The sequence below is a fragment of the Eubalaena glacialis genome, chromosome 7 (assembly GCF_028564815.1).
Source record: "Eubalaena glacialis isolate mEubGla1 chromosome 7, mEubGla1.1.hap2.+ XY, whole genome shotgun sequence".
In the NCBI taxonomy this organism is placed as follows: Eukaryota; Metazoa; Chordata; class Mammalia; order Artiodactyla; family Balaenidae; genus Eubalaena; species Eubalaena glacialis.
In genome coordinates this window covers 19,844,076-19,857,652 of record NC_083722.1, presented here as the reverse complement: position 1 = coordinate 19,857,652, position 13,577 = coordinate 19,844,076, and the positions used below count along the sequence as shown (strand labels likewise).

At 38.9% G+C, this 13,577-nt stretch overlaps 1 protein-coding gene across 1 annotated transcript; it reads left to right on the top strand.

The window, feature by feature from the left end:
* Positions 1-183: 183 nt before the first annotated feature.
* TDP2 (tyrosyl-DNA phosphodiesterase 2) lies at positions 184-12,568 on the top strand. Its single transcript, XM_061194877.1, has 7 exons — positions 184-361; positions 448-533; positions 4,595-4,768; positions 5,503-5,594; positions 7,336-7,463; positions 8,783-8,953; positions 11,640-12,568. The coding sequence occupies exons 1-7, from the start codon at positions 197-199 to the stop codon at positions 11,919-11,921; spliced, it is 1,098 nt and encodes a 365-aa protein (XP_061050860.1). The 5' UTR covers positions 184-196; the 3' UTR covers positions 11,922-12,568.
* Positions 12,569-13,577: the final 1,009 nt, after the last annotated feature.

Genomic DNA, 13,577 nt, shown 5'->3' with positions numbered 1-13,577 from the left:
CGCACGCGCTGTTTAGCCCTCGCCAGCCCGGGCCGGCTTTCCTGCTGCGCAGGCGCGCTATCGTCCTCCGAAAGCGGAGTGCGTTTCCGCAAGAGGCGGTTGATGCGCGAGCGCTGGGGCGCTGGGCGCCTGCGCAGGGCTGCAGGCGTCTCCCCGCTCGGCCCGGGTTAGAGGGAGGTGAGTAGGCGGCGAGCCCATGGAGCGGAAGGGCGGTCCGGACGGTGCCCCGGAGGCTGAGCGGGAGGAGGGGGAGCCCGAGGTGAAGAAGCGGAGACTTCTGTGTGTGGAGTTTGCCTCGGTCGCGAGTTGCGACGCCGCCGTGGCTCAGTGCTACCTGGCCGAGAACGACTGGGAGATGGAAGTACGCTTTCGCTGCTTCTCTCTTTCCCGCTCTTTACTTTGGTCCGTGCAGCGCACACGTCCCATCTCTGTGTCTTTGTTTTGCAGAGAGCGCTGGACTCCTACTTCGAGCCGGCCGTGGAGGAGAGCGCTTTAAAAAGCCATCTTGAGACCACCTCGGAGCCCGAGTTCTGGTGAGTGATGACGGGGCGGGGACCACTCCGGGCGGAGGCAGTTTGTACCAGGTTGCGTTGGGCATCCTGGGACCTGCAGTCGAGTTGGACGGGCGGGTTTGAGTAGAGGCACGTCTCGCCTCTGAATAGCCGGAGGCGGAGGGTTTTTGTTGGTGCGTGGGATGGAGACGCGTCCCAGCAGCGGGGCTGACGCTTCTCTCCCGAAGTCCAGGCTGTCACTTGGAAGGTACTTTGGAGTCGGGGGGTGGGGGGTGGGGGAATATCTGAAAAATGTAATTTTTTGACTACAGTTTTAGGAAATATGTAAGCAAGAGTTTCGAAACAAATGAATGAGGCAAAATCCTCTACTGAGGAATGGTAACTTGGAAGTTTTCTTGCTTCTTATATTGTTGTTGTTTATTTATTCTCTGCCGCCCGGCCAGGATAATAGTTTTTATAAACTGCACATCCGCCCCTATTATTCCAGTGCTCCCTCCCCAATTCATGCACTTCTGCTCTTAAAGTCCAGGTGCCTTACAGGTCCCTCCACGGTTTGACCATATTTCTGGGTTCGTTTCTTTTCACACTCTCTTTCCTACCCTACAAAACTTCCAGGCATACCAAACTTTCCCTTTCTCCAGTGGGCCATTTTTTCTTGCCTTTCAACCTTTGTAAAGATATTTATCATCTCTGCCTAGAACCCTTTTCTTCCTCCTTCCTTGCTAAGTAACATTTATCTTAAGAGTCCAGCTTAGACATGACTTGTCTTCAAGAAGCTTTTCCTGATTTCCCAAGTCTGGGTAAGGTTCTCCTCTTAAGTAATTCTATATAGTATCATGCATGACAACTTAGTTCACATTATAATCGCTATTTAGTATTTTATATCTCCCACTAGACTACACATTTGGTGAAGACAGTATCTGTTTCATACATTGTTGATTTCCCAAAGTCTCAAACAATATTTGGCATGTAATAAGCTCTCAATAAGTATGAATTGAATATATAAAGTTCTCCCAGCTGTATGGGCAGCCTCTACAGTTAACTGTTCATAGTAGATACTTCTTTCTTCCTGTGAACTTTTCAGCTGCACTGTCTTATAGATGTGATAAGATCATTTCATTAGGCTCCTTTCTCCGTCTGCCTGGCCTGTTGTTGAGGAATTGTCTACCCATCCACAGTGACATATCTCTGGCTCCCATGTTGTATTAGCTAAAGTCAGTTAGATTAGTAGGTGTTCATCTAGCCCGTGCTGGCCAGTCAGATCCTCTCTCCTGGGCTTAGAACCAAGAGTGTTTAGTGAATCTTCCTGTCAAGCTGGGACTGTACATGTTAACTCAGTACCTGTGGGGGACCCATACCCATACTCTTTTGTTCATGGGGAAGCTGAGAATGCTAGTCTGCAGAGAGACAGTGAAACTGAGGGAAGTTGAGTAAGATGGAGAGAGAGCCTTGATCGAACTTCCATAGGCATAGCTGTGTTCCTGTACTTGGCTCTGGGACATGATTCTGTTTCCTTGTGAATTCTTTTGTTTTACTCAGACTAGCCTGTGTTAGTGTCTGTTAGTTGTATCCTAAATTGTAGTCAGTAAAGAAGTTGGAACAAAGGAGGTGGAGTCCCTGAAATCGTCCCTCAAAAAAAATGTGGGTGGAGCTGAGTAATGGTGGGGTGGAGGACCATTAGGAGTCTCCTAGCCCAGAATCACGAATTGGCAGAAAACAAGCAAAGTGATTGATGAGGCTGTGGTCTGTTGTCTCTTGGAACTCAGATCAAATGCCAGTGAGAGTGAGGCTTTATCTATAGAATAGAATAAGAATCCACACTGATATAAATACATTTGTCCAGGAGTGAAGGGAACACTTTCCCTCACAGTAGAATTCCAACTACTAAATGTTGAAGGCATGTTAGAGTTAGAAAAAAAATCACCATTTGGGAACTATCTTGATAGTAATTATCTCAGACAGGAATCATCAATGGACACTAAAACTAAGGGACTTCCCTGGTGGCACAGTGGTTAAGAATCCGCGTGCCAATGCAGGGGACACGGGTTTGATCCCTGGTCCGGGAAGATGCCACATCCCACCGAACAACTAATCCCGTGCGCCACAACTACTGAACCTGCTTGCTGCAACTACTGAGCCCGTGTGCTGCAACTACTGAAGCCCGCACGCCTAGAGCCCATGCTCCACAACAAGAGAAGCCATTGCAATGAGAAGCCTGCGCACCACAACAAAGAGTAGCCCCCGCTCGCCGCAACTAGAGAAAGCCTGTGCGCAGCAATGAAGACCCAACGCAGCCAAAAATAAAAATAAATTAAAAAAAAAAACAAACTAATAGGTAAAAGTTGATGAGAAACAAGACATTTACATAGTCTCAAAGTACCTACCCGCAAAATACTTATTACATGGGGGGAAATCATAACTCTGCAGTGCAGAAACCAAGGGATCAAAGTTAACGTGACCAGTACTGGGGACAAATCCAATACTGTTGGATCAGGCCTCCTGACCTGATGCACTGAGGAGAACACCCTATCACTTCTGTGTCATTCCTGCCAAAAAATACACATCCTCAGAAAACATCAGACAAACCCAACCTGAAGGACATTCTACAAAATAAATGGGCTGTATTCTTCAAAAACATCAAGGTCAGGAGAGACAAAGACTGAAGAACTATTCTGGATCAAAGGAGCTTGAAAGAGACATGCCATCTCAATGCGACATGTGATCCTGGATTAGGACATTACTGGCACAATTGGCAAAGTTTGAATAGATCTTTAAATTATATAATAACATTGTATCAATGATAATTTTCTGATTTTTGATAATTGTACTAAGGTATGTATGTCCTTATTTTTAGGAAATGCATTCAAAAGTATTTATGCAAGTGTTTCAGAATAAAAAGAGTAAAGCAAGTAAATGTTAAATAAGTAAAATGTTAACATTTATCTGTATGAGTGGTGAGTAGAATTCTTTTTATTGTTTTTTGAGAGTCTGAAATTATTTCATAAGAAGTTTAAAAGTTAACTAGACTTATCATGGTGATCATTTTGCAATGTATACAAATATTGAATCATTATATTGTGTACCTGAAACTAATATAACATTATCTGTTAATTATACCTCAATAAAAAAAATTTTCCAGGAGTTCCCTGGCGGGCCAGTGGTTAGGACTTGGCGCTTTCACTGCTGTGGCCCAGGTTCATTTCCTGGTTAGGGAACTAAGATCCCAAAAGCTGCGTGGTGTGGCCAAAAAAAATTTTCTTAATTAAAAAATAAAATTTTTTTAAAGAAGTTAAAATATTGGCATTACATTTATTAAAATTATAAATACAAAACCCTAGTTCTTAAATTTACGTATATTTTATAAATGCTTAGCAGTTGCCTTTTAATAATGTTTGTCCCTCCATTCAAGTGTCTGGGCCTTGGTGGGAAAGGTGGGGTCAGGCAGACTTGTGGGCTGGAGCCCATACGCATGGTCTCTCCAGCATGGCAGTCTCAGAGTAGTCAGATTTCTCATGTAGCAGCTCAGGGTTCTTGTTGGACAGAGTGTGCCAAAAGGCTTGCGTGAAAGCTACAAGGTTTCTTATGGCCAAGCCTCAGAAATCCCAGAATAATCCTTTTCACTATATTCTATTGGTCAAGCAAGTTACTAAGGTCCAGATTCAAGGGGAAGGGTATTAGTTGGACTTCACCTCTCAGTGAGGGGAATAACAAAGAATTGCAGCCATTATTTACGTGGCACAATGAGATCTTATTTCAAATGTGATTTAAAATGAATCCAGATAAATGTGGAAATCTTACATTACTCAGTCTGATTTGGGGTCATAGTTTATCAAATCATTTTAGTGACTTATGTCATTGAGGGATATTGAGTTGGTTCTAAGTAAGCAGACATTTGGATAACACAGTAAGAATCTATTTTTCCTCACTCATCAGACTTTTGCTGTTCTATAGGCAGATACTTTTAGGACTCTTAAAATTTATTTACCTGTAAAATGAGGGCTACAGAGACTCACAAAATAATTTTTTAAATTAATCAGTTTATAGATTATTTACAAAGTTGTGTTTCATTCTTATCTTGCCAGTGTTGACCTAACCAAGGAAGAAACAAGTGATTCCATTAGTTCTAAAACCAGCACATCTGAAAATGTTCAGCAAGAAGATGGCAGCATGTTCTCTTTCATTACCTGGAATATTGATGGATTGGACCTCAACAATCTGCCAGAGAGGGCTCGAGGGGTGTGTTCCTATTTAACTTTGTAAGTATTATTACATCTGTTTCATGGTAACGTGATAATGTGTCTTACCTGCCTACAAGGAGGGTAACAGTTCAAGGTTATGGGCTTTGGAATCGGTCCTGACTTCAGAGTCCAGCTCTCAGAGGAAACGTGTGAAAGAATTGGGAGTGACTGCCTCTGGGAGCAGGATTGTGGCTTGGGGTACAGAGGGAACACTAATTTTTGTTCACAGCCTTCTAGTACTATTTTATTTACTAAACTTTGTGTATAATTATTGCTATGAAAAGAAAATTACCAAAATGATCCGTATCTGCCACACACTAGCTCTGTGACCTTGTGGAACCACTTGTAAGCCACTTCAGTTCTCCAGAGCTCAGTTTTCTTCATCATGGATAATAACTGTTTCAAGAGGATTGAAGAAGACAATAACACTTAAAGCATCTGTTAAGAGTGAGGACCATTGTAGGCTCTTAATATTATTGGTTTCTAGTGTCAATGATTCCTTTTCTTCTAACTTTGAAAGGTTGTCATGTATATGTTTTTTTTAAAAATTTTGTCTTTACAGTATTATGTGTTAAATAGCACAGGTCTTTCTCATTTTATAGTTATCAAAGGTCAGCATAAATATTGAATATTAGGTGTCCTAGAGGACTATAATTTTGTGTTTCTTTTATGCTGTGGCATTTTCCTAATCTAGGTAGCTGCAAATGAAATGGTATACCTCATATTTTTCATAAATTGATGTGTTTAATTAGGTACAGCCCAGATGTGGTATTTCTACAGGAAGTTATTCCCCCATATTCTGCCTACCTAAAGAAGAAAGCAAGTAGTTACGAGATAATTACAGGTAACAGTTTTCCTGTTATTTAACTTGTCTTTTTCTTTGAAAAACAAGGTGACAGATAAACCAAAGTTAGACAGTTGGAACATAGACAGGAAAAAGCACAAATAAAGTAAGTTTGAGAAAAAGAAGTCAGACACAGGATACTAAAAAAATCGTAGGAGAATATGTTACGTATGTGGAAAAATGGTTGAAATGGATGATTTTTCAGGAAAATATAAATTGCCAAAATTTGAGGCACTAAGGAGCTTTTTGGTGAAATCAAATTGTTAGAAAATGTTTAAGTGTGGTGATTGCATTGTGGTTATGCTTTTTCAAAAAGTCTTTATTTCTTTTTATTTATTTTGTTCTTTTTCTACCTTTTTGCCCTGAATATTTTAGTTTTTGATTTTTCATCTATTTTGTTTTTACTAAGTGCATTTAATATACCACTTTGGCTTCATTTCATGACTTTTGGCTAAATCTCATGTTTTCTTTGACTTTCACTTTTACCTAGTGTATGATTTTAATTTTGATTTACTTTTTAATCCAAAATTGCTGAAGAGAGAGCTCTCTCTATCTGCCTTTCTCTCTCTCTCTCTCTGCGGGACAACTTTTCTGCATTCTCTTGGGGATTCCTTTTGCCTGTCTTCTGTTTTGGTTATCTTGTTTTCTGAATCCCATGCTTTCTTCCTTGGTTTACTTCCTCATTTTATTGGCGCACATTCTCTAGTCACTTTTCTAAGAAGTAGCACATGGGGAGTGAAGTTTTTGAATCCCAGCCTATTTGGAAATGCCAGTGTTTTATTCTCATAGTTCCTTGATAGTTTGGCTGGACAAAGATTTCTAGGTAGAAAGTCATTTTCCCACAGAATTTTGAAGGCATGATTTCAGTGTTTTCTAGTTTCCATTATTGATGATTAGAAGTCTGATGCCATTCTAATTCTTGATCTTTCTTCCCCCCCTTCCCCCTCTGAAAGCTTTGAGGCTCTTCTTTTTAACTCCAGTGTTTTGGGGGTCTTTTTTTCATTTATTATGCCAAACACTTGGTAGGACCTTTCAATCTGGAGGTTTGTGACCTTCAGTTCTGGAAAATTCTTTTTTCTGTCTCTCCTTTCCTCCCTCCCTCTCCGCCTCCTTTCCTCCTGCTGGACTCCCCACCTGCCATCTTTCTAGTCTGCTGCCCTCCTCCCTGCCCCTCCCTTTCTTCCTCCCTTCTCTTCCTGTTCCTCTTTTCCTGGTTCCCCTCCGTTCTGATAAACCAGTTACCACTTCTCCACCTGCTTTGTTCTCTGAAAACCTTGGAAGCTTTCATTCATTGCCCCTCCATTTCTGTTCTTTTCTTCTTGAAAGTTTATACCTTTCTAAATTTTTTATTCACTTACTGTGATTTTTCTGGTGCTTCCCGAGTGAAAAGTAACTGCATGTCAAGTTGCCTCAGTTTAAGTCTCATCTACTCTGCCTTTCAGAAATTTTTCAAATTTTTATGTTTCGTATTAGCACTGTTAACTGTTTTGGGCACTTATGTAAATTCATTATTATTTTTGTATTTCTTCCATACTTCCAGTTACACTTTTATATTTTTTCCATACTTACAGTTACAGAGGGACTTGGTTGACCATCTTCAACTATTTTGAAATAATAGTTTACTTTTAAGATTTATATCCATTTAAATATCTATACCTGCTTGTTATAAAATTTTCAGTAGGGGAGCTTGGGATAAACTGCAGATACCCCTGATCTCTCAGCCTAAATTCTTTTCTGCAAGCATTTGAAGGTCATGAAAAAGGATATTTCACAGCTATAATGTTGAAGAAATCGAGATTGAAATTTAAAAGCCAAGAGATTATTCCTTTTCCAAATACAAAAATGATGAGAAACCTTTTGTGTGTGCATGTAAGTAATTTTTTTTAATTGTTTTTTTTTAAAAAAGAGTGAACTATTTTTTTCATAGTTCCATGATGGTGTCCTTTTTAAAAAACCATTGTCTTTAGAAAAATATTTACTCCTCACTTATAGGTTCTTTTAAATAGTCTTAAAGAACTTTATAAATTAAATTTTTACATACATTTCAAATATAGACAAATTGTAAAAATAAAATCCTTGATTCATTAGATGTTTTCTTAATATATAAGAGTTTGCTAACATTCCACAGTTGCTTCTTAAAGTAGTTTTTTTTTTTTATTAAATCCACTATACTTGGTACTTTATTGTACTCTGTGAGTCTTACAAAAATGAGTCAAATAGATCTTGGTCTCATAGAGCTCATAGATTAGCAGGGGAGAGATTGTATGTATAGTACCTAAAATAAACGAAAGGCATAAATGCCATGGGAGAGGTATAATGATATGCCATGGAAGTGTAGAGAAAGGAAAGATGATTTTCAGCTACATTGTTTAGTGAAAGTTTCATGATGGAAGTTGTGTTTGAATTGGGCCCTGAAAAATATGTAAAATGTAGACATTAAGAACAGTGCAGGTGGCAGAACCAGCATGAGCAAACTTTTGCAAATTGCCAATAGCAGGGTATGTATATGTGAAAGAGGGCGTGTATAGCTGTGAACGAGCCTTCTATTCAGTTGGATGTAGAGGGCACAAAGCGGGTAGTGTGACGACAGGTTGGTAAAGTAGGTTGGATCCAGATTATAGGAGATCATGAATGCCCAATGTGAAAGAATTTGAACTGGACCCTGCAGGCAATCAGTTTAAATAATGACAGATCTTACATTGCTGGTATCTTAATTGCAAATGGTAAGTGATTCTCATTCATTCATTTAACTGACATTATTTTGAGTTACCTATGTGCCAGGCTCTCGGTAACAGTAATAAATAAAAGAGCCATCTTTGCTTTCAAATGACTCAGGGCTTTGTAGGAGAGAGATAATTGTGCTGCAGTTCGATCTAGGGGACTTTATAAACAGTCTACACAGTGCTGTAGGAGGATAGGGGAGGGAGCCACTGATGCCTGGGATGCTGGGGAAGGGCTCACAGTGGAGTTGACATTCGAGGGAGGTTTTGAAGTATTAGTGGGTACTTGCTCAGTATTCTTTGGGAGTATTCTTTGACCTTTAAGGATAAGCACGGTGCTGATTATATAGTTTCACTTCAGTAAATATTGATATATACCCATCAGTTGAATAGTTACTGATTCTGTGAACAAAGTTCAGTGTTAATTGTTAGTGGATCATTTTAACAACTCTATTTATCTTGTTGCAGGTGAGTGTGTCAGGAAATGAACTTTGCCTTATGACTTCTCATTTGGAGAGCACCAGAGGGCATGCTAAGGAACGAATGAATCAGTTGAAAATAGTTTTAAAGAAAATGCAAGAGGCTCCAGAGTCAGCTACAGTTATATTTGCAGGAGATACAAATTTAAGGGATCATGAAGTGAGTGATGAAGTCATTTCACTGTTTATGGGCAGATTAATGCTGTGGAAACTAATTTAGGTTTCTTTTGACTAAAGCTATTAAAACTAGGACTTTCATCTGTTCATAATGTATAAGTGACCTTGCACATGCAATTCAGCAAATGATTATTTAGCCTGTGCTACTTGCCTAGCACAGGGGAAGCAGAGGCAGAAGGGGCTGTTACATTATTGGGTGAAAACATATATATGGTATATGAAACAGACAACACAAAACAATATATATTGATTAACAAGAGGGGTATAGAGAAAATAATGATTAGAAGAATTTAGAAAAGGTCGTTTATTTGCAGTTTCTTAGTTGTAAGGTAAGAAGAACAGAAAGATTTGACCAATGTAGTTGTCCCTAACTCTTTTCCTTCTGGATTTTCTTTTTTCAACCTTTTTTACCTTCATGACATTGGTTTTGGCAGTGATTTCTTGGATATGACACCAAAAGCACAGACAACAAAAGAAAAAATAGATAAGGTAGACTTCATCAAAATTTAAAACTTTTGTGCATCAAAGGGTATTATCAATGGAGTGAAAAGGCAACCCATGGAATGGTAGAAAATATTCACAAATCATATATCTGATGAGATATTCAGAATATTCAGAATATACAAAGACCTCCTACAATTTAAAAAAAAAAAACACAGAAAAAAAAAATAACCTCATTAAAAACTGGGCACGGGACTTCCCTGGTGGTCCAGTGGTTAAGAATCTGCCTTCCAATGCAGGGGACACAGGTTCCATCCCTGGTTGGGGAACTAAGATCCCACATGCAGCAGGGCAACTAAGCCCACACGCTGCAACTACTGAGCCCACGTGCTGTGGAGCCCACACACCACAACTAGAGAGCCCGTACGCCACAACTAGAGTGCCCACGTGCCGCAGCTTTGGTGCCCACATGCTCTGGAGCCCACGCACCACAACTAGAGAGAAGCCAGCACGCCACAATGAAGGATCCCGTGTGCCACAACTAAGACTCGACGCAGCCAAAAATAAATACAATTTAAAAAAAAAAAATGGGCAAAAGATTTAGACATTTCTTGAAAGAAGATATACAAATGGCCAGTTAGTTCATGAAAAGATGTTAAACATCATTGGTCATGAGAGAAATGCAAATCAAAACCATGATGAGATACCACTTCACATCCATTAGTATGACTATTATAAAAAAACAAAACAACAGAAAATAACAAGTGTTTGCAAGGATATGAAGAAATTGGAACCCCTGTGCACTGCTTCTGGGAATGTAAAATGGTGCAGCTGCTGTGGAATATGGTGTAAGGATTCCTCCAGAAATTAAACAGACTTTCCATATGATCCAGCAAGTCCGCTTCTGGGTGAATACAAGCAAGCAAAAGCAGAGCCTCGAAGAGATAGGTGTACACTTGGGTTGGTAGCATTATTCTCAGTAGCTAAAATATGGAAGCAACCTAAGTGTAAGTGTCCATTGACAGATGAATAAACAAAATGCATATATTGATACATGAAATGGAATTTTTTTTTTTTTTTTTTTTAATTTATGGCTGTGTTGGGTCTTCGTTTCTGTGCGAGGGCTTTCTCTAGTTGTGGCAAGTGGGGGCCACTCTTCATCGCGGTGCGCAGGCCTCTCACTATCGCGGCCTCTCTTATTGCGGAGCACGGGCTCCAGACGCGCAGGCTCAGTAATTGTGGCTCACGGGCCTAGTTGCTCCATGGCATGTGGGATCTTCCCAGACCAGGGCTCGAACCCGTGTCCCCTGCATTGGCAGGCAGACTCTCAACCACTGCGTCACCAGGGAAGCCCTGAAATAGAATATTATTCAGCCTTAAAAAGGAAGGCAATATTGACACATGCTATAACGTAAATGAATGAACCCTGAAGACATTATGCTAAGTGAAATAAGCCAGTAACAAAAGGACAAATGTTCATGATTCCTCTTACATGAGTTTCCTAAAGTAGTCAAATTCATACAGACAGGAAGGAGAGTGGTGGTTGCCAGGGGCTGGGGGGAGGGTGGAATGGGGAGTTCGTGTTTAATGGGTAGAGTTTCAGTTTGGGACATTGAAAAGGTTCTGGAGGTGGATGGTGGTGATGGTTGCACAATCATGTGAATGTACTTAATGCCACAGAACTGTAATGTTAAAGTCGAAATTTTATGTGTACTTCACCACGATAAAAAATATTTTTAAATCCTAGAGTGTGAATGGGAGGAAAAGTTAATGTTGTTAGTAAATTTCAAATAAAACTGAAGGTATTTGACATTATTGGATCATATAAATGGTATACTTCTAAATTTATAGATTAGAGTAACAGTTTTGCCTTCTTTACACTTAATGTTCATTTTTTTAAACTACTAATAGCAATAACTGAGACCATGGATTTTCAGTCTTCTGAGTTTCATTTGACTCCCAAAGTTAGGAAGCTACTTGTGGCAGAAGAGAAGGGGCAAATTTCAGACCTCTCTGTCTCTCTTGATATTTTTATATTACCTACTTATTACCATGCAGTAAAATAATTTTATAATATATCTAGTTGTATCTAGTTTTGCATTTGTGCATTAATAAGTAATCTGTGGCATTCTGATTTGAAAAGTTGCACCTAGTTGTGGTAATGGTGAAGACCTTTTTAATAAAAGGGAAAAAAGACTGAAAAGAGTTTTCTTTCTTTTTCTTTTTAGGTTACCAAATGTGGTGGTTTACCCAACAACATTTCGGATGTCTGGGAGTTTTTGGGCAAACCTAAGCATTGCCAGTATACATGGGATACACAAATGAACTCTAATCTTGGAATAGCTGCTACTTGTAAGCTTCGTTTTGATCGAATATTTTTTAGAGCAGCAGCGGAAGGCGGCCACATTATTCCCCGAAGTTTGGACCTCCTTGGGTTGGAAAAACTGGACTGTGGTAGATTTCCTAGTGATCACTGGGGGCTTCTGTGCAACTTGGATGTAATATTGTGAACTGCTTTTCAAATACGAGTTTTAAATGTTCGGAGCAATTTTGTTCTGTGTTTTCGCAAATATAATTGCTACCTGTCTGGAAAGGTAGTTTAATGTGGAGGAATTAATATACCAGATCATTGTAACAAAAGAAAAAATGCCTGTGATTTTATTTTGTGAATTGTGTCCTCAGATTTCAGAACTAAATCTTAATGTTTATTTAAATGAAAGCATACCTGTGTTCAGAACATGAGGCCTCTTAATGAAAGGTCACAAAGGCTATCCGCTATTACAAACTCTGGCTCCTAATAGTGCTCACAGCTGCTGGCTGGATCTGCATTTAAATAGATTGCAGCTGTCCTACATCAGACTTTTTGTCAGCTAACAGTGCCTAATTGGTAAGCTAGAAATGAACTCATGATTTAAAATCCCTTAATTTTTAAAAATTCATGTTTGTAGTTAATGTCATCAACAGAGGCAAAGTTAGGCTTGATCATGATTAAAGTCACTTTTATAGAGGCATTGGACTTTTTTTCTAAGAGAAGAGTAAATGTGTAAAAAGAATTAGCCTTTTAGTTTTGCTACTTGTAAAACTGAATTTTTTTCAAGACGTGAATGAGGAGCACTTCTACATGTGCTTTAAGGAAAGATTTTTTTCCCATAAGAGAATGTACTTTAAATAAAGAATTCTGCTTGCTTATAGTTTGTTTTAGTATGTTTTTGTGCTCATGATGGGATTGAAGTTTTTACCTGCTTCCTGTTTCTGGCTCCACTGCTACTGTTTCACCTTTGTGTGGAAGAAAACAGCTTTCCGCGTTGCTTCTCACTCTGCCAAGTATTGCCAAGAATATATTGACTTCCTCAGGATACAAAAATGAAAGCTGGCGGTAATAATTAGAATGAGAAGTGGCAGAAACTTATTTTCATCAGGGGTGTCAAAATTAACAACTGAAACACCTAAAAAAAGACAAGCTGTATTTATATATAACATATGCTTTGTCATAATGGAAAAGTTTTATATGTTAATCATAATTTTAATCATTAAAAATGAGTATTAATGCTAATATTTTAGCATGTATTACGGAAGCAATAGTTCATTTTTGTGGGAAAAGGATGTTTTTGGCATAAATTGCTTATTCACTTGGAAGCATAATTAAGTTAGAACTCTACCACACTTCAAATTACAAAAAAAAAAAGAAATCTAGATGAGTGAAAGGCTAAATATAAAAAAATAAAATATGTAGTAGTGTGTATTAGATTAAATAATTATCAAATTGTTTTAAAACTGGAAGGAGTATCGTTTTCTTTTTATGACTCAGAGCATCCAAGTGAAATACCTTACCATTTACTCCTTATAGTGACAAAATCTAAGAAACAAGTTATCAGTGAAGTGAATAGGAACAAAACTACTTTTGGTCTGCTTTCGATGGGCAATAGTTCTCAAATAATGCAAGAATTAAGAAACTACTAATATGCAGTATCTTGAACTTTTTACTTTGAATTTCAAGTTTTCTCAGTATAGTAGCTTTGTGTACCTTATCCCCCTTCTTGGTGAAATTCCAACTCAGAATGTTATATATCAATATGCTAAGCACCATCTTTGCCACTGGTAGGGAATGTACTTGAATCTTGCTAGGCCTGTTTCTCCCACCTTCAAAAAAAGATAGTTCCTTGTCT